Genomic DNA, 22,860 nt, shown 5'->3' on the forward strand with positions numbered 1-22,860 from the left:
AGTTCATGACTGTAGTCCTAGGACGGAGAGCTATACGATTGTGTATATGACATGCCGTATTTATAGCTTCTACCTAAAAATGAATGGGTAGAGACTTTGCATGAATCATAACTCTTGCCATCTCTTGCAGTGTTCAATTCTTTCTTTCAATGATACTATTTTGTTGTGGAGTCATAGGAGCCAAGAACTCATGAAATATTCCTTCGGATTGACAAAATTCAGTGAAATTTTGGTTCTCAAACTCTTTCCCATGATTAGTTCTGATTCTACAAACATTCTCATCCTTCTCTCATTAAAGCTGTAAGCATAGTGTTCGAAAGGTCTTGAAAGTTTCTGATTTGTCTCTGATGAATCGCACCCAAGTGTATCAAGAATAGTCGTCCACAATCGTAAGCACATATCCTTTTCCTCCAAGACTATCTACTTGCATATGTCCCATCAGTTCTAAATGAAGTAACTCTCGAACATGCTTTAAAGACCTCTGATCATTCACTTTGTGTGAAGTTTTTATCTGTTTTCCTGCAGGACACTCTAAACAGAATAACTCGTCACACTGTATTAACATGGGTAATCTAAGTACAACCTCTATCTTTTGTGTCTTTTATAGCTTTGCTATATTGACATAACCGAGTCGTTTATGCCACGACAATGTTTTAGAATAACGAGACAAGTTGAAGTTCAGTTCTTGACTTGGTTTATCCCAATGATAACAGTTATCTAAAAACTTGGTTTCTAACATAACAGGTTACTAGTCAACATTTAGGGCTTCAAATTTTTCTTTGGAGAACATCACTGAATATCACTAATCACACAGTTGACAAATACTGATAAGATTTGCAGACAGTCCTTCTACCAATCTGACATTCTTTAGTTTTGGGGCCTCAAGTAGATCAATGTTTCCCTTTCCAATCACATTGCCTTTGACTTCATCTCCAAAGGTCACTTGACCAATCCTACAGTCAATTAAATCAGTGAACATAAGAGAGTTACCTATCATGTGTTTCGAGCATCCGCTGTCGAAATACCAGTCATCTACGTTGGTAGAGAGGACTGTAATGAAGGCTACACAACATTTAACACTTTCTTTTACTCTCTATACCAATTTCTTTGATGTTTGCTTAGCAACAGTTCTCTTTGTATCATGTCGAGGTGATGTACTTCTTCGATGTAATTTATAGCACTGAGGTCTAATGTGTCCAACTTTCCCGAGTAGTAACATACTTTCTTCCGTGATGCCCAACTGTTTATCTTTTGAGTTCGACACTTTGACGATTCACCCACTTCCTCCTGATATTTTTGATAAGTGGCTTTAACTAATACTGAAGTTTTTTCTTTAGATAATGATTACTCACCATCATAGCCGAGACCTTCACGATTGTTTTTCAGCTTTCCCATACTCAGGACATCCTCGAGACTTTGAGTCCCTTGAGGCAGTAGTCGGACAGATTTCATGAGATTTTCATATTCTCCTATAACTTTTTTGAGTTCATCATCAGTCGATGATTGTCCGTGAATAGTGTTAGAAATCCTTCTCGGTTTTGTTCTAGTAGTTTTTGGTCTTCCTTTCACAAGTACAACAGTTCTTCGAAGTCAATATGGAGTATAGGTATAGGTAGTTGATCTTCTGCTATGTCTTCTCTTTCTAAATATGCATTTGGTTTTGGTTCTATAATAGCTTGAAGTAGCAATTCATTATTATTTGGTAGTTCTGAACTTCCTTCAGCTTCACAATTATTTAACGCTCTACCATAATCTTCACACTCACTGTCTGATAACGTGTCTTCATCTAACAAGGTGATATTGACACTCTTCTTCTTTGTCTTCAAATAGGTGGGGTATTCCGCTTGGAAGTGTCTGTATCCCTCACATTCATGGCACCTCACAGACTTATCAGATTTGCCAAATTTGTCCTTGCACGGTGTTCCTTGGTCTTAATCACGCCTTCGAGGAGAAAAATCCACATTTGCTGAGCCCGAGCTGGACAAGTTTGAACTAACACCATCTCGGTTAGTTTGTGAGCCATATCCTCCACTCTTCTTGTAAAACTTGTTCTTGAACTTGGTGAAGTGTTTAGATAACAATGCAATTGCTTCAGCGAGATTTTTATTTTCAGGGGCTTTCAGACATTATTTTTAGGTGTCTTCACATATACTTTGAAAAGTGATTCCATTTTTCTTTTTCTGACCTTGATCTTTAAATGAGAATTCAAACGTGTGCAATGATCCAAACAACTCATCTAACTTCATAATGGTAATGTCATTAGCTTCCTCAATAGCTTTGGAAGGGAGAGACCTTAGAACTTTCTGCACCATCATAGATTCAGTAGTTTTCTCACCCAAAGCAAACGATTCATTTGCCAAATCTAGAATTGAACATTGAATTCCGCTATAGTTTCATCATTGTTCATCTTGAGTGCTTCAAATCGTGAAGTTAGGATCGGAAGTCTTGATATTTGAGCTTAGCGATTCCTTTATAAGCAACTTCCAAAATACTCCAAATTTTTTTTGCTGAGGTACATGTGTTAATAAGTTTTAAGACATTCTGGTCCACACCATTTAACAATGCATTTAGAACCTTCGAGTTTCCAAATGATTCTTCATCTTCTTCCTTGTTCCAGGGGATCTCAGGCTTCAGAGTTATTATTCCAATAGCATCTATAATAGAAGGTGGTTCCCATCCTGTTAGTACTGATTTCCAACTTCTGCTATCCACTGACTTAAGAAATGCGATCATCTTTGCTTTCCAGTAGCCATAGTTTGTTCCATCCAGCATTGGAGGTTTAGTCGTTGATGTTCCTTCACGAACAAAATCCATTGCAAAAACCCGTTCTGATACCAATTGAAAAACAATGAAACAGTACGCTTTACTACAATAGGTTCAACAATAAGCACATATAGTAGACACAATGTAAATACAAAGCTTTGTTAACCCAGTTCGATGACTTTGCATCTACGTCTGGGGGGTACTTGACCCGTGATAGAAGATTTTATTGTTAACAAACATACATCATAAGCAAGACCTTATGATTAACAGTACAGACTTTACAAGTATTTCTCACTCTATACAAAACTATTATACTTAAGTCTATGATTGTTCTAAATCAAACTAAAAAACTCCCCCTTAATCACTACTTTTTTATTTTGAAGAACTCCCCCTTGATCTTTTATCTCATAATTATCTGATCAGGGTTCTGTACATTCAACTTTATTATACGCGATCTTCATAAGGATTGAGCGTTGCATACATTTTTCAATTGTCAATTTCAACACACTTTTCTGATTATAATCATTCCTAGTTATACTTACGTGCAGCACCTAGTTTCTAACCTTCCTGTGTTACGGGATAGTTTCTGCGATAACCAATCCAAAAAATTGAACCTTGTGTATTAATATTCTGGACATGCAGCACGCACTTACGGCAAATCTCAACTGCCAACTCTACGGAAATATTTTGAATATTTTCAATAGAAATCTCAACAAACCTGTAACCAATAAAGCCTGTTGCCTCAAACTCGTGTGTAACATGATTTAAAAATATTAATCAACAAATATTGTGGCCCACAATTCTTTAACACTTGGGTTAAACTAAAAAACCATATACATAGTAATGGAATAATAATTATCAATTAAGATTTAAATCTTTGCTTGGGAAAGAATTGAATTAACTCTGTTCATAAACAGTGAATTGAAGTTCTTGTCTGAGGGATGTCTTAATTTAATTTCAGAGTTATTTTTTTATTATTATTCCTGTGTGTGTGTGTGTGTTTGTGTTATAACAAGTGGATAAAGTGTGCAAATATTTTGAAGATTCATGTTGTCTCCTATAGCTCTATCTCTTTACCTCTGAAATAGACAGCCACTCTATTCTTTCACTGTTTTGGGACTGTTCAACCAATCACTTTCAATTCAATATATCTTAATTCTTTTCAATATATATATACACATATATATCATCTTTTAATTCATTTATATGGCTCAACTTCAATCCACTGGTCAATTAAAGATAGAGTTCCAAATATGCCAATCACTGCACTACATATATTTTTCACTTTATACACATCAATATGCAAACTAATTTTAAAAAATTAATCTATATCCTAAATATTTGGGAGGTTCTTTCTTTTGGATAAATATAGTGTGAAATTTGTAGGTCTCTGAATTAAATTTAAAAGTGTGTTTGGCGTTTAGAGCAGTTGAGTTGGTAAGAATTGTCCATGTTTGGATTATAGAGTTGAGTTGAAACGACAATAGTTGTTTTTGTTTAAAATATAATGTTGAGTAGAATTGATTTAAAAAATGAACCATTAATTTTTCATGGATTTTATTTCTCTTGTCTGTGACAAGCGATGTATAAATATACTCTAATGTGCATATGAGTGATATTGAGGAGAGATTATTACGAAAAAATATTGTAAAGCTTTACTCTTAACTTTAGAATATATTCCTAAATTACTGGTTAAATTTGTCGTAAGTCATATCTAAGATTTAAAGGAGATAACTATGTATGTTTTAATTTTTCAACATGGAATCTTTAGCAGTAGCAACCAACTTATGATTTAATATAAACTTTTAATAAAACAATCACCGACATAAAAATAAAAAAAAATAAAAAAAACATTTTTTGAAGGTCTTACCGACCTCTAGGAATTGGAAAATTGTTTTAAATAATAGAACTGTTGAAAATATCTTCTATCAATGATGAACCTTGATAAACTATATTCTAAGTTCATCACGACAAAAATAGTAGACTATTGCAGTCTGTTAGTGATAAGAAAGTAAAATTTTGATATAATTATAAATACTTTGGATTCATTTTGTGAAATTTGAAAGTAGCTCTCGACGATTATTATAAAATGTATTTTCAATTAAGTTAAAAAAAATAAATGGTTTTGGGTGTATAATTTGGAATTCATATGAGATTTAGATGCAAGTGAAAAGGAGTATTTAATTTGAATAAAGAAGTTGATATGTGAGGTGGATGCAATTTTAAAATGAAAAGTTAACTATTCGTTATCATTTATGGAAGAAAAAGTTCCTATCTACCTTTCAAAACCCTTTAATTTCTCCAATATCTTCTTTATAACTATTACATTGTGAATTTTATTCATGCTTTACACATTTGAATTGTGTTATATGAATAATTTTACATGAAATATCAAAACATTAGCGAAAAATATCTAAATTCAATAATTTTACATCGCCTCTTTAAAATAATTTAGTACATAAGTAATTGTTTCCTAAAATAAAACAAATTATTTTTCTTTGTTGCTTTAGTACTTTCTCTACAAGACCAACTAACTTTATTTTGTAAAGTAACTTCAATCAAATTTTAAAATCAAAAAGAAATTTTATCGAATAAGATTGTTTTCAAATATAGTAAGATAAACCTAACAAATTTTCAATATCTATTAATGATAGATACTCAAACACTGATAGACTTCTATCAATGTTTATTAGTAACCACTAATACAAAAACAGCATTCTTTGACATTTTTTTACAGTCAAGTATCTATGTACTTGACATTGTAATCCAATGTTAAGAATAAGAGAATTGTTTTTTATTGAGTATAAACGTCAAGATGAAATTTACTTGATATATCATAGATGTCAAATACTTGTTTTATATGTCAAGTAATTTAAATTTTTTTTTTATACTGTTATTACCTACCAAATGGAAGTTCTTCTTTGATACTGAAAAATTGATAGCATTAGGTAATACTTGACACATTTTGCGTATCAAAGTTTGTAGGTGTTTTTTTTTAAAAAGAAAAAATTGGACAATTAGAAATTACCTATACAATTGTTCCTCTTTTGAGGTCCAACAATTACATTGAAATTTATAAGACAAATAATATTTACAAACGAACTAAACGACCCACATATATATTTTCAATCTTGTCAACCATATAAACAAATAATATATATTCACAATCTTATCTATACACTAACAACAATATTAGATTTCTAACTCTATTAAAATACAAATGCTTTAACATAAAACAAGCAATTGACTTATCAACAAAGACAAAAACTTTATTACTAAAATAGAGTTCTAACAATTAAAATACAATAGTATAGGAGATACAATCTGAAAGAAGCTTAAAACTCAATGGCCATAAATGATCTATGCTTTGAATATAAATTTGAATTCCATGACGTTAACCAAACTACAACAAATGATGTGTCAAGTTAAAATGGGTTCACGGAGAAAAACTAGATCTCAAGTGTCAGAAAAACCATAAGAAAGAGCAACAAATCCAACAAGTGCAAAATGAAAACTCTAACAGGAAAGCACTGTCTTGTTGGGTTTTTCAAGTTTTCAGAAAAAGAATCTTAACAAAAGCCAACAAGCAACATTTTGATTAAAATAACATATGAGTATCAATTCCATATGAATAATTCCAAAAATTAATTCCATTTGAAGTAGTCCTAACAAGCCTCGAGAAGAATAATGTAGTCCATCTTCAACTCATCCCTTTTAGCACCTACATACATTAAAATAACCTACCAAAAACTACAATATATAGATTGAAATAACTTAAAATTACTACATAGTAAGCACCATTAACCTTGAGAGTTCTAAAAACTTACCGAAAAAGCAAATAGCAACATATGATTCACTAAGCTAACATGAATCCAGCTACAATCATGCCTCTATGCCGATGCCTAAACACATTAGCAAAACTAAAAAACTAGTTTAAAGCACTACTATAACAACCCAACTTTTCAGAACTGAATTGAAATCATAATTTAATAAAAACAAACTTTAAAACAATGCAAAATTTAATCATTTTATTAAATAAATATGAAATAAGCGATTTCAAAAAGCAACCAAGAGTTTTGCAAACTAACACAAAAACGACTAAAGGAAATAACTAACTCGAGCCCTACCAAGACAACCCCAGTCTTAAATAATCAAAAATAATAATAATAATAATATTTTATTACTATTATGGGTATTTTAAAAATATCAAAATATTGAAGTTATTTACAAATTATAGTAAAATTCATCAAACTCTCTAATCTATTTAAGTTTTGTGCTATAATTTGTAAATAGTTTTTTTTTTACAATTTATAAAAATTCCCCTTATTATTATGCATTTTCCTCTCACAATATATCTAATAAATATATTTTCCCATTCCAATTCTCGGTCCTTGATTAATTCCTATCTAATCCCCACCAATCACATCAACCATCTCTTTTCTTGTTAACTCATTTTTTCCAACAAAAACTGTAATCCAACTTATAGCTAGCATTACATTTTACCATTTTATACTTTTATATATTATATTTCCACCAAAAACCAAATTTCTTAATTAAATACACATACCCTATATACTTAATTAATTTCAATTCCACCAAATCCAATTAAACCTCAAATTCAAATAAAAGTGAGAATCACACAAAGTGAGAATCACACAAAGAGGTATGGGCTTATGTGATATTGTTTCTGGTGAGGAGAAAAAACTTTCTATTTTTTTAAGGAGAGATTTGTGTAGAGCGTGAAAAAACATTGAGAGAAGTGAAAAGTAATTTCTCTCTATATATCTTAACCATTTAAGAGGAATTGAAGGGAAAGTTATCGCATAACTCACTCCCTCCAGTTATGTGAAATAACTCCCAAGAGAGTTATTCAATTAACTAAATTTATAATAATTAAAATAAAATTAATATAAATTTCCATACACTATAAAAAATCGGAGGTCTTCCGATGTCAAATAGTCATCGAAAAAAGGGACATTATAAGAACCTTTTCGTGACACCGTGAAGAAGGCATAAGCAGTGTGGGGCTCCGGTGACATCAAACAAATAACGTCGATCAGGGGTGAGGCTCTCACGATGTCGAGCGAAGAGACGTTGCAAAAAAATTTAATTTAAATAATAATATAGACTTTTCACGACGTCATGCATGTACACGTCGTCGTTGCCCCAATAACTATCGACGTTGCATGCAAGGCATCGTGAGAGGTCGACCTTTTGCCGATATTGCTTTGATCACATCGACAAAGGTTGAACATTTAAAAAATTATGACAATCATATCATGACTCCATATTGCATGGCATTGTGAAAGGTCGAATCTCTGCTGACGTGGGGTAGGTAACGTTGTGAGATATATGACATTTTGACTGCTTTGACAAGGTTCTCACGACACCATAAGTGACTGCATCAGAAATTTTTGGAGAACTGACAACGCCATAAGTGACGACGTCTCGAGTGGGGTGTTCTCACGACATTTTGGGACAGCATCGACAGATCCCATCTCATTTTAGTTCCGTGATTCACAGAACACAGAAGCACACAAAGAAAAGAGAAAAGAGAAAAGAGAGGAGAGGAAGTTGTTGTCCATCGCACTGTCGTCCACTGTCATCGTTGTTCGCCACCCACCATCCTCGTGTCGTTGTCTATTTGGTTCATCGTGTCTACCGATAAAAATAGTGTATTTTGTTCTTTTTTTTATTTCTAAAAAATATATATTAGATTGTATGTATAAATTGTATATTGTATATTATATATTATATATTGTATGTATAAATTAGATTGTATGTATAAATTGTATATTGTATATTGTATAAATTTTGTATGTGTACGTTAAGGAATAATGTATATTGTAGATGTATGATATCTTGTAGATTGAATGAGTAAATATCTTTGTAATTTATATTGTAAATTGAAATTGTTAGAGTTTTTTAGTTATAATGTATATTTAATTGTTTAAGAACCAAAGTATATGTGTGAATGAAATTTTAACAATTGTAATATGTTAGGGAATAGTTATTATTGAACTTGTGATAATAATTACTGAAATTGTGACATTGATAAAATTTTAAAATTTATGATATTGATGGAATTGAAGAATTTGAAACTTTTTATTGATGTGTTGTAGCTATCTTGCAGTTATGGTAGCCTGTAATTTATTATTTGTGAACACAAGTTGTTTGTTAGAACACTAGAAGAAATCTGCCATTTACATTAAAGACCTTTAATGTAGGTTGGCAACTGACATCTTTGCTAGTGTTATTTAAGGCCTTTAATGTCGGTTGGACTTTAATGACGGTTTAAAACCGACATTAAATGTCTTTTTAATGTTGGTTGGCAACCGACATCTTTGCTAGTGTTATTAAAGGCCTTTAATGTCGGTTGCACTTTAATGTCAGTTTAAAACCGATATTAAAGCCCTCTTTAATGTTGGTTTTAAATCGAAATCTTTGATAGCGTTATTAAAGGCCTTTAATGTCAGTTAGTCTTCGATGTCAGTTTAAATCTGACATTAAAGATGCCTTTAATGTCGGTTTAAAACCCATTAAAGTCTTGTCTTCTAGGTCCATTTTTACAAATTCATTTTTATTAAATTCTTGCATTATTATCTATTTTTTATGTTCCCAAATAGTTAAAAATCGATATTATTTGTCTCGGGTTATGTCTAATAATGTTTTTTAAGAAACTATAATATCTCTCTTTTACTTATATATATATACAACTTAGATCCAAACACAAAGAAAGTGAAAGTTTAACTACTACATTGATCATCCTTTGCAAATATATATATATATATATATTGAGAGAGTAATAACAAAAGTTGCAATCAATAACAGGTCAGGATGCTCCACAAATGACTAACTTCAAGATCTTTATGTTGCAAAGATGAGGGCCTGACTTATTGTATTCACTTGTAGCCATTTCTTCTATTGTGGTCATTCGTTTAGTGATAGCTCGCTATGAAAGACATCATGATAATTTTAGGTATTAGTTGATAAACATATTTCAAGAATAACTTCTCATTTTAAATTAAGGAAAGAAATATAACATTAGAATGTGAAACAAAGGAACATTATGAAAAGTTATTAGAGGAAGAGAGTAATACAAATAGTAAATTTAATTTAATAAGAGTACCAAATGATAAGCAAACAACACATCATAAGAAGGAGACTTACCCATTCGAGGATCATTCCCTTTCGAATTGACCATTGCCAGCATCAAGTGCTTTTTTCCTTGTCAAGAGTTCAAGAACTAGTATGCTAAATCCAAAAACATTAGTCTTTTATGATGATTGTCATTATAGTTCTTGTAGCAATATTGTTGAATTGTATGATTATATTTCTATAATCTAATAATGCAAAATATAAATGATTCAACAATATTAAATGGATAGGTAAGACTTCAAAATTACACACATTAACTTCAGTGAGCATAGTCCATGATGCAATCAAATTTTTGGATATCACCTTTAGCTTGCTCCCCTACCAAACAAAGAGGTTACAGTGGAAATAAATTACTATTTTGATCACTAGACCAACCCGATTAAAATCAATATTCTCTATCCTTACCTTCATACCATATGTGTCACACCTAAAAGTATACAAACTTGATTGTAAGCACATGACACTAATAGTATACATTGAATATAAATTTTGTACCTACAAGCCTTTAGCTAAACCTTACTGTCAAACTGTCAAAAAAAAGTTCAGTTTAGACTCCAAAACAAACAACGAGTGAAGCACAAGCTTCCATCAGTAATACCAGTTTATTAACTTAAAACTCTTATTATAATCAGGAAATCCTCAACAATATCTAAACGCCATTTTTTGATTTCAAGTAGCTAGCCTGATAGTATCATATGCACACCTCTTAAATATTTGTTTGAGATGAGGCAATCTATTTGTTTGAGAAGAGATTTTTCAGTTAATTGAAGCCGAACAATCTATACATTGGAGAATCTTGAAGATGAGACGATTTATTTGTTGGAAGAAAGATGCTTAATTTGTTGAATATAAGATGAACTATTTCTTAGAGATTACTGAAAGGTGAGACGACCTATTCGTTGGAGAAGAGATGCTCAATTTGTTTAAGAAGAACACTTTGTTGAATTCTTTCAATTTTGATTTCTGGATCTTTGTTTGAATAAATCAAATGAAGAGTGACCTCATTTATTATAAAGTTTTGGGTCTGGTTGACTTTAGGCCCAATTTTTGAGCTTTCGTTTAAATTAGTGGGGAATTGTAGGAAATGAAAAAGAGAAAGCTGTCAAAATAACAAAATATTGGACAACAAACAGAAAAATAGCAAATCCAAAAATTAATTTGATTTATAGCAAAATCATTTTTTTTTTTTTTGCATTTTTTTTTTTTTTGCAAATCCATTAGGACTATGTATGTGCAACCCAAATAACTATTATTTTCACTTTGTTCGACACTTTTTGTGCAAAAAAAAATTAGTGGAAAGCTTAATATTGGGATTACCTCGTATGCCCAGGCCAAAAGTGGAAATATAAAGCATCCTAATGATATCCATATTTGACCTTTGCTAGTGACAAATTCATGAATTCTACATGTAGTTCAAAAGAAATTCTTCCTCAATGATAGCTATCAAACAACTCATCATCATCTACCATAAGTATGTGGTTCCAATCCAAATGCAAGTCTTCTTATTTCTGTATAAGAAAACTCTAAACAAAGTATAACTTTGTCAACTTGATTTTGTAATTTTGTTCCAATCCTGTTAAGCTTGAATATAGCGTTGAGATATTGCTTTGTTACTGATTTCAAACTTTTAAAATATTTCTTTTTCAAATTCCCTCCTTCCCTTTATGCTATCTCCATTGGGTAACAAATTTTGGTTTACACATTTTTTGAATCAAATGCAATAGTAGCTATGACGATTGATTTATGATTGAGAGTATCGAAAAATTCCTTGCCTAAACCTTTGTATCAAAAGTTTACCCTAGGTTTTCTTTGATCTTGTCGATCACAACACTTTTTGTCTACAAATTTATTTTCAACAATTTGTTTCACCTTATACAAACAATCCTAATATGTGGAATCAAGTATAGGTTAGATTTATATTATTGGTAGTCATGCAACAAAAATACATTGTCTTGTATTGATAAAGAGTAATGGTGAAAAAATATTTTATATTTTCCGGATGATAAAAGGTAATATTGACTAGCCATTTAAAAATGAGTCTCAAATATGACCTGAATATAAAAGTATTAGACGACATATATGATTTTGCTCAATTGATATGACTTAACTTGATTTAAATTTAAAGCAAAATTGGTGGATGTAATTCTAAAGTATAGACAATCTTGTATCCATACGCAACAACTATTTGTAATATAAAATTAATGTAGTTTTGTTTTTTGTTTCTTGTCTTGAACTCATAATAAAACGACAGCTATTTTGTATTTGTTTATTTATATTTTGGCTTTAGAAGAAGATCATCTACATTTGTCAATGGGAGCAAGAAAAAAAGTGGCAATAAATTTAGAGGCTCCTTTCACCTAACCTCCCATTGCACTCTACAACCTTGTTACCGTCTTCGATCTCTATATTATTATTTCATAACAATATTACATTTTTCTTTTTTGGTACACAACTGATCATGGATTCCAACAGTAACCAACATCAAATGTGTTGTTATTTTGGTATTGAGTAAAATTAAATTATATGTTGTTATTTTGGGGCACAAAATAATTAATGTTTCTTGAGGCCGTTGTAATAGTATAGATGGAATCGAGTTAAATACCTAGAATACGCATTTAGAAAGACCAAATACCATGTAATTTGTTGACTAAGTCTTGACTAAAAGTAAATGATACAATAAAATAAATGTTACTTCGTGTTGTAAAAGCATAGATCATATCAATTATAAGCTAAATACTCAAGTTCGCAGTTAGATAAGTCTAAATTGTGTATTTTTATTAAACATACTTTTTTTCTTGTATTATTAGTCTTTTCCCTTTTTGTTTTTGTTGATTTCTTCTTCTTTTCTTTGTCGTTGATACTTATAATTTGAAATTTTCTAGTAATTAGATAATTATAATATTAATATTTATTTTATTTTTTACAAAATGTATTACCTTCTTTCCTTTGTGAGTTTTTCTATTCTTGGTTCTCTCGTTATTTGATTGTTCTTCATCCAACACTAATGTGCCAGCTTGGGTTTTTGAAGTTTCATCTTCATTGTCTTTTGTTTGCTCATTGTCGTCTTTTATATGTTTGTTCTTCGTTTGTATTATCCTCCCCTCCATTGCTATCTTGTTCATAGGTACTATTTAATTAATTATATTTTTTCAATAGTCACTGTATCAAATACACTCTATTTTTTCAACTGTTGTAATAAGATGTATACATCATACCCTATTCTCTTGCTTATCCTCCTCCTCTTGTTCTTCTCTACATCCTTTAATATATAGCTTCTTCTTCTATCTAATGTCCTTTTTGCAACCTACACATTTATGTAGTTAATATAAACTCATATTGTTCGAACAGGATTTCAAGATAAAGTTGTATTGTCATGCTTTTTGCTCGTCTTTTCTTAAGGAACATTGGCTTCTTTTCTAACTTCATCTCTCTCTCTTTTCTTTGTATTTCTATTGGCACATTGCTTTCCAAAAGGTAAAATTTATGGTTTGATTTTGTTACCTTCAATCATGAACTATAACAGAATGCAAGACGTTTGGAAACGGATAACGGGCAAATGAGGACGGCTGTTATTGTTGCTGAGGAGAACAAAAGGAAAAATAACAGATGGTGTGTTGTTTTCATGGCAAAAAAAACTATCGATTTTTACAGTTGTTTCAGCGATGGTGAACAATTTTGATGAACGATTTCGTCTGTAGACAGCGAACAAATGATCTCGACAAATGATTGTGACAATGACAAGTAACGATTCTGGCAAACAATTTGCGGCCCTGTAGAACGAATAGAGGGTAGAAAACCCTACCGTAAAATGATTCTTCACAATTTTTTTATTATTTATTTTTTTTTTTTTTTTGTCGGTGACCTCCATGGCTTCATAGCAAAGTTTTTGTTTTCATAGTAGAGAGCCCTACTAGAAGATTTCGATCGAAGATTCAGGTGTAAAGAAGACAGAGGGAGAAAGAGGAACTAAAAAGGAAAAAGAAATATGGTTTTCTCATTGGTTCATGCGTAAGAGCTAGAGAGTTGGAATTGTAATCTATCTTTGAGGCTTTATAAGTATATTAATTGACACACACCCTATCCACTGGAGTTGACCTACTTTCGAGTCTAGTCAATATATGATACAATTCCATTGATTGAAATGTTTTAGTCTAACACACACATGTATGTATGTATGTATGTATGTATGTATATATATATATGTTCGTTATATTTTGAAAATTTTGTATTAATATTAAGTTAATTAATACACATGTTTTTTATCCGTAAAAAGAGCAATAGGAGCTTCCTACAGAAAAAGATAATAAAAGGGGGGAAAAAAGGAATAATTTAAGAATAGAAAAATAAAAAAAGGGAATAAAAATGGAGGGGGGGAGGACCCATGAGCAGAAAGTGGAGGTGGGTGTGGGTGTGGGTGGCCATTGAGTTTAGACTTTGAGACTTGAGACCACACTATCACTCCAACTTAATACTCTCTTGTCCGGCCCCACTTCTCTTACCCTTGTGGGACAGCGGGTCCCTCTCCTTCCCCTACTTATACCCAATCTCCATCAACATTTTATGCAAATGATAAAATACTTCGCCAAATGTACGTTTAATTTCTACGGTTTTTAAAACGTACCATTTTAGTCTTTGAGTGTTTTTAAGTATAAGTTTAAATTAAAAGTATTTCAAATAAGTTTATGCTAGCCATTGTATTTTTAAATGACTATTTTCGCATTAAATCTTAAACCTTAATTTTTGTGGGTGAGTTGGATGGATGGATTGATCAAATTTTATTATTGTTTAAGGAATGAAAAATGGCTATTTTATGGTTAAAAAAAATACAATTTTATTGAAAAATGTCTAAAAAAAAACTAACTTTCTACAATAAGTTCAAGAAATGAATGGACTGAAAGCACAGTTAAAATTAATTAAATGTTCATAGTAAGTCAAAATTCATTTTCGATTTGTAGTTTTTAACGCTGGTAATTCTATTTGTATTTTCTTTTAAATTCCTTAACTAATGTTTAGTTTTTTCATACTGCCGTGAGAAATTTTCACCAACCAAATGTTTTAAAAAGAACTTTTTTAATTTAGGTAAATCTACTTATAACAGACATCTTATGAATCTTTGTAACCAATATAAATTGGAATTAATGAGCATATTATGGTTAATAATTATAGAATTTTGGAAATGACATTAAACTCCACCACCAATCACTCTTGATCTGATTCAAGAGAGACGACTATGGAATATTAGGTAATAAACTAAATAAAATCCATCGATCAGAATCTCCATTAATTTTGCTAGCTATTGATTTTTAGTTCTTCACTCCTCTATTTTGGTTTTTGTCTCAATAGATTAGTTTCTACGTGACTTGATGTTCTAATGTCGTGGTCTTAAATATTTTCATATTTCTATATCATTGCTCGTCATTGCAGACTTGAGATAATGATATTTTTCGATTAGCATATGAACTTTATATAGTGAATTAAATTTGTAAAACGAGAAGAGAACTTAGATGCAAAAATTTATTTATTTATTATTTGTATGAATTGTCTAATTAATATAGTTAGGGGATGGTTTTATAATAATAAAAAAATTAATGAAAATTCTTTTTCTAAGAGAATGAATGAAAATTTGGAAAGTAAAAAAGTTTTTGGAATTTAAAAAATAAAGTGTAACATTTGTATTTTTAGTGGTAATTTGTTTTAAATATAATTAGTATTCAGATATTAATCCTTAGTTAATTTAAAAGTTACCTGACTTTACTATTTTCTTTTGAATTTTTATTTAACAAATTTTAAAATCGACAAAATTACTATTTAAGTAATAGTTAAAATTACTAAAATAAAAATGACAATTGGGAGAAAAGGTTTTTCTTATAGACTATTTTATATATAGTATAGATATAGATATATCACTTTAAATTAGAAGAATCATTTCTAATTTTAACTCTAATATAATTATTTTAAAAAATCAAACCAAAAATACTTTAAAGATCTTTTAAACTTAGGTTAAAAACTTAGAGACAAATGAGACAAAATAATAATAATAATAAATTTTAAAAATTCAAGAACTAAATGAGTCTATTTTAAGGATTTATTTATGAATTTACAATTTGTTGATGAAGAATATGAGATGAATATAAGAGATCTTTTCAAAAATATAAAAGAGCGGCAAAATATTTACCGTCTATACAACAATTCCAAAAATGGAAAAAGTCCAGAAGCCCACTGTGTAAAATACCAAAAATGCCCTGTCAATCACGCCATCAATAATGTATTTGCGATTTATACGCGATCGTTTAGATATGGTTCAATATATACGAGACCGTTTCGATATGACTATAACTTATATGCGATTGTTTAGATATGGCTACAAGATCATCGTTTAGATATGGTTCAATATATACGCGATCGTTTAAATATGACTATAATTTATACGTGATTGTTTAGATATGTCTACAATTTATACGCGATCATTTAGATATGACTACAATTTATACGCGATCGTTTAGACTACAATTTATCTTTTCAATTCCATCGTTTAATTTTGTTACACGATCGTTTAGATTTAGGGACCCAAATCTAAATATTTTTTTTTAATTTGGTACATGTGGTAGACAATTTTTTTAATTATTTTGCTACATGATTGTTTAGATTTTTTTACACGATCGATTACTTTTTTACATGAATGTTTATTTTTTTTTACATGAAGGTTTTTTTATTTTTTTTTACATGAAGGTTTACTTTTTTTACACGATCGTTTACATTTGGCTACTCTAATTCAAATGAATTTTTTTCAAGATTTTTTATACACACAATCGTTTACTTTTTTTTAGCGATCCTTTACATTTGGCTATTCCAATCTAAATAATTTTTTTTTTCAAGATTTTTATACACAATCATTTACTTTTTTACAGAATGGTTTAAATTTGGCTACTCAAATCTAAATGATTTTTTTTTCAAGATTCTTTAGATTTGGTTACTCAAATGTAAACACCTAAAAAAAGAAAAGAAGAAAGACGATGGAAAGAAATCGCAGCGAAAAAAGAATAGGAAAAGTAGAAAGATGATGGAAAGAAATCGAAGTGAAAAGAAAAAGAGGAAAAGAAGAAAAACAATGGAAAGATTAAACAATGTAAATAAAGAATTGAAAAATAAGAAAAATGATGGAAAGAAATCACAGAAAAGAAAAAAATGAGAGAAGAAAGACGAAATCGCAGGGAAAGAACGAAGACATCGAAATAGAGGAGGAAGACGAATCGCAAGAAAGAAAGATGAAAGAGTAAATCTAAAATATTTTTAAAATGACTAACTTTATGTATTTCGTTACACGAACGGTAAATAGTTTGGTGTTTAGTTACATGTATGATAGTTTCGTTGAATATAATGAAGTTTGTTGAACCACTAAATTGATGTAACGAAAATGGGGCTTTTATGGTTTGATTCTTACTTACAAAACACTAATCCTTATCCATTTTTATCCCATCTTCTTCCCGCCCCGCTCCCTTTCTTTTTTCATCGACTTAAATCGATAGAGGGGAAGATCCATTATATGTAAAAGGAAGGAATAAAATTTCTCTAATTATAACAAATTTTCATTATTATCTATCAACTCTTTATCCTTTATTCCTTTTATATATCTAATCCATATATTCATGGTTTTTATTAGTAAAAATATAAATTAAATGTGCATTTATTATTTTATATTTAATCTCATTATTATTAATATTATTGAGACCAAAATGTTGGTATGATATGCTATTAATTAATTAGGTGTCCATTTTAGATCAGTCTCCTTTCAAGAAAAGTGATAAAAATAACTTGAATTATATAAATAATGGATGTGAGTAAAAATTTGAGAGAAATTAAAGAAGGATAAGATTTTATTTAATTTAAACATATTTTTTAGGAGTTAAGTTTGTGTTTTATTGTTATTGTTAAGGGAAGCATATGCTTAATCATGAAGTTTGAAGTGAATGGGACCACTGTAACACAATTTTAAAAATTAAATGCAATTTATATCTATTCTTATAATTAAATACTCAGATTCCTTTTATTCTCCTTTTCCTTTTTTATTTTTTTTTATTTTTTTTTTATTTTTAAACACATTGCTTTATTTTTTTATTTCTCTCATAAATTAAAACCTCTCTTCTTTCACTTCATTTCCTCATTCGAATTTCAACACCCAAATTACATAAATATATTCTATTATTTCCATACTTTATAATTTATGGACCAAAATCAAAATTTTCAATAAAATATACACATACTTAAACATAATTGGGTCTATAAAAACATAATTAAGGATAAGAGGTCCAAGAAGTTGTACTACTTTTGTTACTAAAACGATTACAAATAATGGAACATTAGGTATGGAATTTTCAATATCAAGAAGAATTATATAGTATATATATATATATATATATATATATTAATCAGACTTAAAAATGCCTAATTCAATTATTAATTAGAGGCCGGAAGGATTAGGGCATAATAAATAACACAATTGTAATGAAAATGGAAGAGATGAAAGAAGGAATAGTTAGGGTTTTTGGCGATGAAAGGGAAAGAAAATGGAAGATATATTCAATTCAGATATCAAAGAGTAGTTGGGAAGAACAAATTAATTTCAATTTTCCCCTAAAACCCTAAGAAAAAAAAAAAAAATCTCTAAAACCCACCTCTGTGAATTTCGTCTCAGAATGAAAATTCAGAACCACATCTCTGCCATGATTTATATGTTCATGTCAGCTTTCTCAAAATTCCCTCACTTTCCACGACTTCTCGTTTTCTTTCTCCAAAACCCCCATTTTCTCTTTTCTTTTTCTAACCCACAAACAAAAAAAAACCCTAATCCCTTCTTCTTCTTCTTCTTCTTCTTCCATTTTTCTTAATTCAATTGAATTTTCCTTCAAAATCTGACGACTTCTTACAATTTCAGACTCTGCTTTCGTCCTATCCTTTTCCGCATTCCCGTGTTACGCTGCTTTCAATTTTTTACACTGTTTAATGCTGTCGCTTGGTGCTCTCTGAAAGAGAAGATAAAAGAAAAGGGGAAATCAAAAAACCCCATAGACCAAAGCTACAGAGAAAGAATTTTTCTTTTTTGATTAAAGAAAAAGGGCAAATAAGGGAAAAGGTAGACGGAGACTTTCTGTGACTTGTCGGGGTGGTTGCCCACAAAAAGGTACATTCAATTATAAAATAAGTATAACAAATCCTGAAAAGAAGCAGAGATACAGAAATTTTTTCCTTTTTTCCTTTTTTATTTATTAATATTCAAACAATTCCATGTTTTCTCTTTTATGATGCCTTTCCTCTTCTCCGTTTCTTTCATTTCTCTTCTTCAAAAGGGTCTTTCACTTACGCACAGTAGTTGAGATTTCAGATTTTCCTTTTCTATTTTGTTCTAACAAAGTGAGGAACCAACAGGGTTTTGTCAATCTTAAAGAAGCTTCCCTTCCTATTACCATTGAATCTCTTTCTATTTTTCTTTTATTGTGATTTAATCCCATGCTTTTTGTGTATTCATCTTGAGTTTCTAGTTTTCTCTGATGTCTATACCGTTAGAACATGATTACATAGGCTTAACAGAGTCTGTTCCTTCTCTGGAAAGCTCTGAAAAGTCTTCTGATAAACGCAACAATGCTGGTTTGAACCTTAAGGCTACTGAACTGAGGTTGGGTCTGCCGGGATCGGAGTCACCGGGAAGGGATGATGGGTTTGAGGACAATAATGGGTTCCTTCACAAGAGCCCTGTTTCTGGGGCTAAGAGGGGTTTCTCCATAGCCATTGATAGAGCTTCTGCCAAGTGGGTTCTACCAGCTTCTGCCGGATCTGAGGCTGATTCCTCCACAAATGGGGGTTTGTTTTCTCCTAGAGGTGTTAATGAGAATAAGACTCAACCACCTGCTTCCGCTGTCCCTGGTGTCAAAGATGGTATTTCTCCGTCAGCCAAGCCAGTACTAAATGAGGAAAAGCCTCAGCTTTCTCCCCCTGCAGCTAAGTATGTGTTTTTCCTTCAGAATAACTTGTGCTTTGGAACTCTGCTTGTTCAACATCAGTTTCTTTTCCTTTCCTTCTTCTTCACTTTGTTTTTCTTAGCTTCTTCTATTTGAGCGAGAAATTTGGGCTCTGAATTCATTCATGTAGTCTTAATTGTTTGTAAAAGAAAAAAACTCGACCCTTTTGATAGACAACGATGTTTTCTGTCACTATAAGCTTGAAGATCCAGAATTTTGGTCTTTCCTTTTTCCCTTTTCTATTACAAACTATGTTGTCTGCATATATTTCTTTCGGTTCTGGTCGGTCCGAGCTTGTAACCTTCTCTGCAAGGTCTCTTCTCTCTGACCGTTCTTCCATCACGTGCAAGATTTTGTAGGAGTGAATTTGAACAGATATCTATCAAGCTTACTAGCTTGGCTGTTTCCTTAGATTTGAAATGTTTTTACAGGCAAATCTCTTTTTAAATTTCTCACCTTGATATCAGTTATTTGTGTGGATTTCATGTTTCTATCGTAGTCCCTTATTCGACGAAAATCTCAAGTCCTTTATCATTTCTGTTACAGGGCACAAGTTGTAGGATGGCCACCCATTCGTTCTTTTCGTAAGAATTCAATGGCAACACAGCCCCCTAAAAATACAGATGATGCAGATGGCAAGTTGGGATCAGGCTGCCTTTATGTCAAGGTAAGTATGGATGGCGCACCGTACCTCAGGAAGGTTGATCTGAAAACCTATGTAAGCTATGTGGACCTCTCATCAGCCCTGGAGAAAATGTTCAGCAGTTTCACAATTGGTAGTCCTGCAGATCTTTGCTGATTTACTGTCTTGTGTAACTCCTGCCCTTGTTATGTATTGTCATATTCTATCACTTCCACGGTTCAGTCACAAACACCTTCAGGAATGTGAATGTTTAGATTTGGCTTTTAAGAAACTCATGTGGCGAAAGTATCTAATGACAAAATAAATGGCAATAAGATTAACAATGAAATCAAGTTTGTGTTTTCTAATCATGAAGTTATTAGCTTCTCCAGTGTTACGTGTGTCAAATATGTCTAATTATGTCATGGTTAAGACATTTTTATTTTTTCAAAATTATTGCCCATTCACGATACTTAGCTTGTCTTATTCTTTACTTTAACTAACGGCATAAGTTTCTCTGTCCTCTAATAAAAGCCATGGAACTAGTACTTGAAGGTCCAGAACAGGGCACCTAGTGCATGTGGATTAGTTTATGTCGCTCAGAGTTTTTGGTATTGTAGCAAGGTTTTTGTTCAAGTAGAAGTGATTTCCCTTCAATATGTCAGGTCACTGTGGCTCTAATGGAGTTCCAAACCGGGATGCACTGAACGAGAGTAGGTTGATGGATCTGCTCCATGGCTCTGAATATGTACTCACCTACGAAGATAAGGATGGTGACTGGATGCTCGTTGGTGATGTTCCTTGGGAGTAAGTTCATTACTCTCATTCATTTGTGTTTCACTAAGTAATAGCTCAACTGTACTCTTAACTACCTTTGAACTGGGATGGCTCTAATCCAATCCATCGCTTTGGTTCAACTATTAACCTGAACAAAATTGCTGTCTTTTCTTTCTTTCCTTCATTCATGACTTGGGTGATTAGAGGAATTTTCTGACTGATTTATTAATCTGTTACATTCAAGAAATTCTTATTGTAGGACTGCTAATAAAAGAAGGTTTCATCATATTTATCTTCTTGTTACATAATAGGATGTTCACTGAATCTTGCACAAGGATGAGGATCATGAAGAGTTCGGAGGCTATTGGGTTAGGTATGCTATGCTATGGACTTGAACAATTTCTTAATTTTGTTTTTCGTTATTACTAAATTTATTAGACAAGTTATAGTGGGATTTCATCTTCACGATTATAAAGCATTTGAGAATATGGGTCTTTCTTCAGTGCTCTCTTAGTTACCATCATTATCTCTACACTTGAAAAGCCTTTTCTTTTTCTGAGAATTACTTGGCATCTTTCATTGTCATAAAGTTTGACCCCCCCACCCGCCCCTCAAAGAAAAAGATGTAACAATTAAAAACATAGCAGTTTAAATTCCATTAGGATCGGATCTTTAAACAAAGTTCATCATAATCTGATGCTTTGATCATTTGCATTATAAGGATGCTAATTCGTGATATGGATTGAGCAATATATTATAAAGATGGAATCAGAATAAAAAGTTACCCCTTCCCAAATAATAATAATAATAATAATAATAATAATTCTCCTGTGACCCCATAACTAGAAGTTTGGCCTTTTCTCTCGCAGCTCCAAGGGCCATGGAGAAGTGCAAAAACCGTAATTAGCTGGCAAACGCTTTTGCTATATCAATGCATCAATCACGCACGTTAGAACAAATGTTGTTTGGAGATAATGTATAATCTGGATGCTGGAAGCATAGATCGAGCGAGAAAATCTATACCGAGTATTGTGTTCTTTGTGCTATGAGTTCTAAAAAACTGGAGAGTTGATGTATGGAGATAACTTGTGTTGGCAAAGATGAATTTCAATAGGACGATTCATAGTTTCTTAGTTTGTCCCCTTACCCTATTTTCTTTGTGATTTTACTTGGATTGGTGTTGCTACACTTTTACTTTGTATTATTGTAAATGGTTTGTTTGCTATTGCCAATTGTTGTATCCCTTACCCTTCACATCTCTCTGCTTCCTCCTCCCAAGATAGAGTTAAATTATACTGTTAGCTTTTGTATTTGTATCCATTTCATTTTTTTTTTTGTCTTAAAGTTGTGTTTCAACACCGATTGTTGTCTACTACTGATCTTTTAAGTGCTTAACAATATATTAGAAAAATTAAACGCTTAAAAAGTTGGGATGTATTGAATGAATCAGTAATAATAATAATAATAATAATAATAATTCTAACAATTACATGAATGGGTATATTTTCTAAAAAAATATCAAGTCTT

General features: G+C 31.2%; 1 protein-coding gene across 2 annotated transcripts; it reads left to right on the forward strand.

Moving 5' to 3' along the window:
- Window positions 1–18,475: 18,475 nt before the first annotated feature.
- LOC103501033 (auxin-responsive protein IAA27) lies at window positions 18,476–22,565 on the forward strand. 2 transcript variants are annotated; one of them, XM_008464524.3, is made up of 5 exons: window positions 18,476–19,918; window positions 20,481–20,710; window positions 21,222–21,363; window positions 21,645–21,706; window positions 22,203–22,565. In XM_008464524.3, the coding sequence occupies exons 1-5, from the start codon at window positions 19,467–19,469 to the stop codon at window positions 22,238–22,240; spliced, it is 924 nt and encodes a 307-aa protein (XP_008462746.1). In that variant the 5' UTR covers window positions 18,476–19,466; the 3' UTR covers window positions 22,241–22,565. The 2 variants fall into 2 exon arrangements, with proteins under 2 accessions (XP_008462746.1, XP_050936657.1); XM_051080700.1 differs by having other exon boundaries at window positions 21,645–22,565.
- Window positions 22,566–22,860: the final 295 nt, after the last annotated feature.

Source organism: Cucumis melo, chromosome 2, assembly GCF_025177605.1.
Source record: "Cucumis melo cultivar AY chromosome 2, USDA_Cmelo_AY_1.0, whole genome shotgun sequence".
NCBI lineage: Eukaryota > Viridiplantae > Streptophyta > Magnoliopsida > Cucurbitales > Cucurbitaceae > Cucumis > Cucumis melo.

Bases quoted from the DNA above. Each gene is read 5' to 3' on its own strand.
- LOC103501033 (XM_051080700.1), top strand. From the start codon at position 19,467: ATGTCTATACCGTTAGAACATGATTACATAGGCTTAACAGAGTCTGTT. The intron at 20,711-21,221 runs GTAGTCCTGCAG...TCAATATGTCAG, and splicing joins GTTCAGCAGTTTCACAATTG to GTCACTGTGGCTCTAATGGA. The intron at 21,364-21,644 runs GTAAGTTCATTA...GTTACATAATAG, and splicing joins GTTGGTGATGTTCCTTGGGA to GATGTTCACTGAATCTTGCA.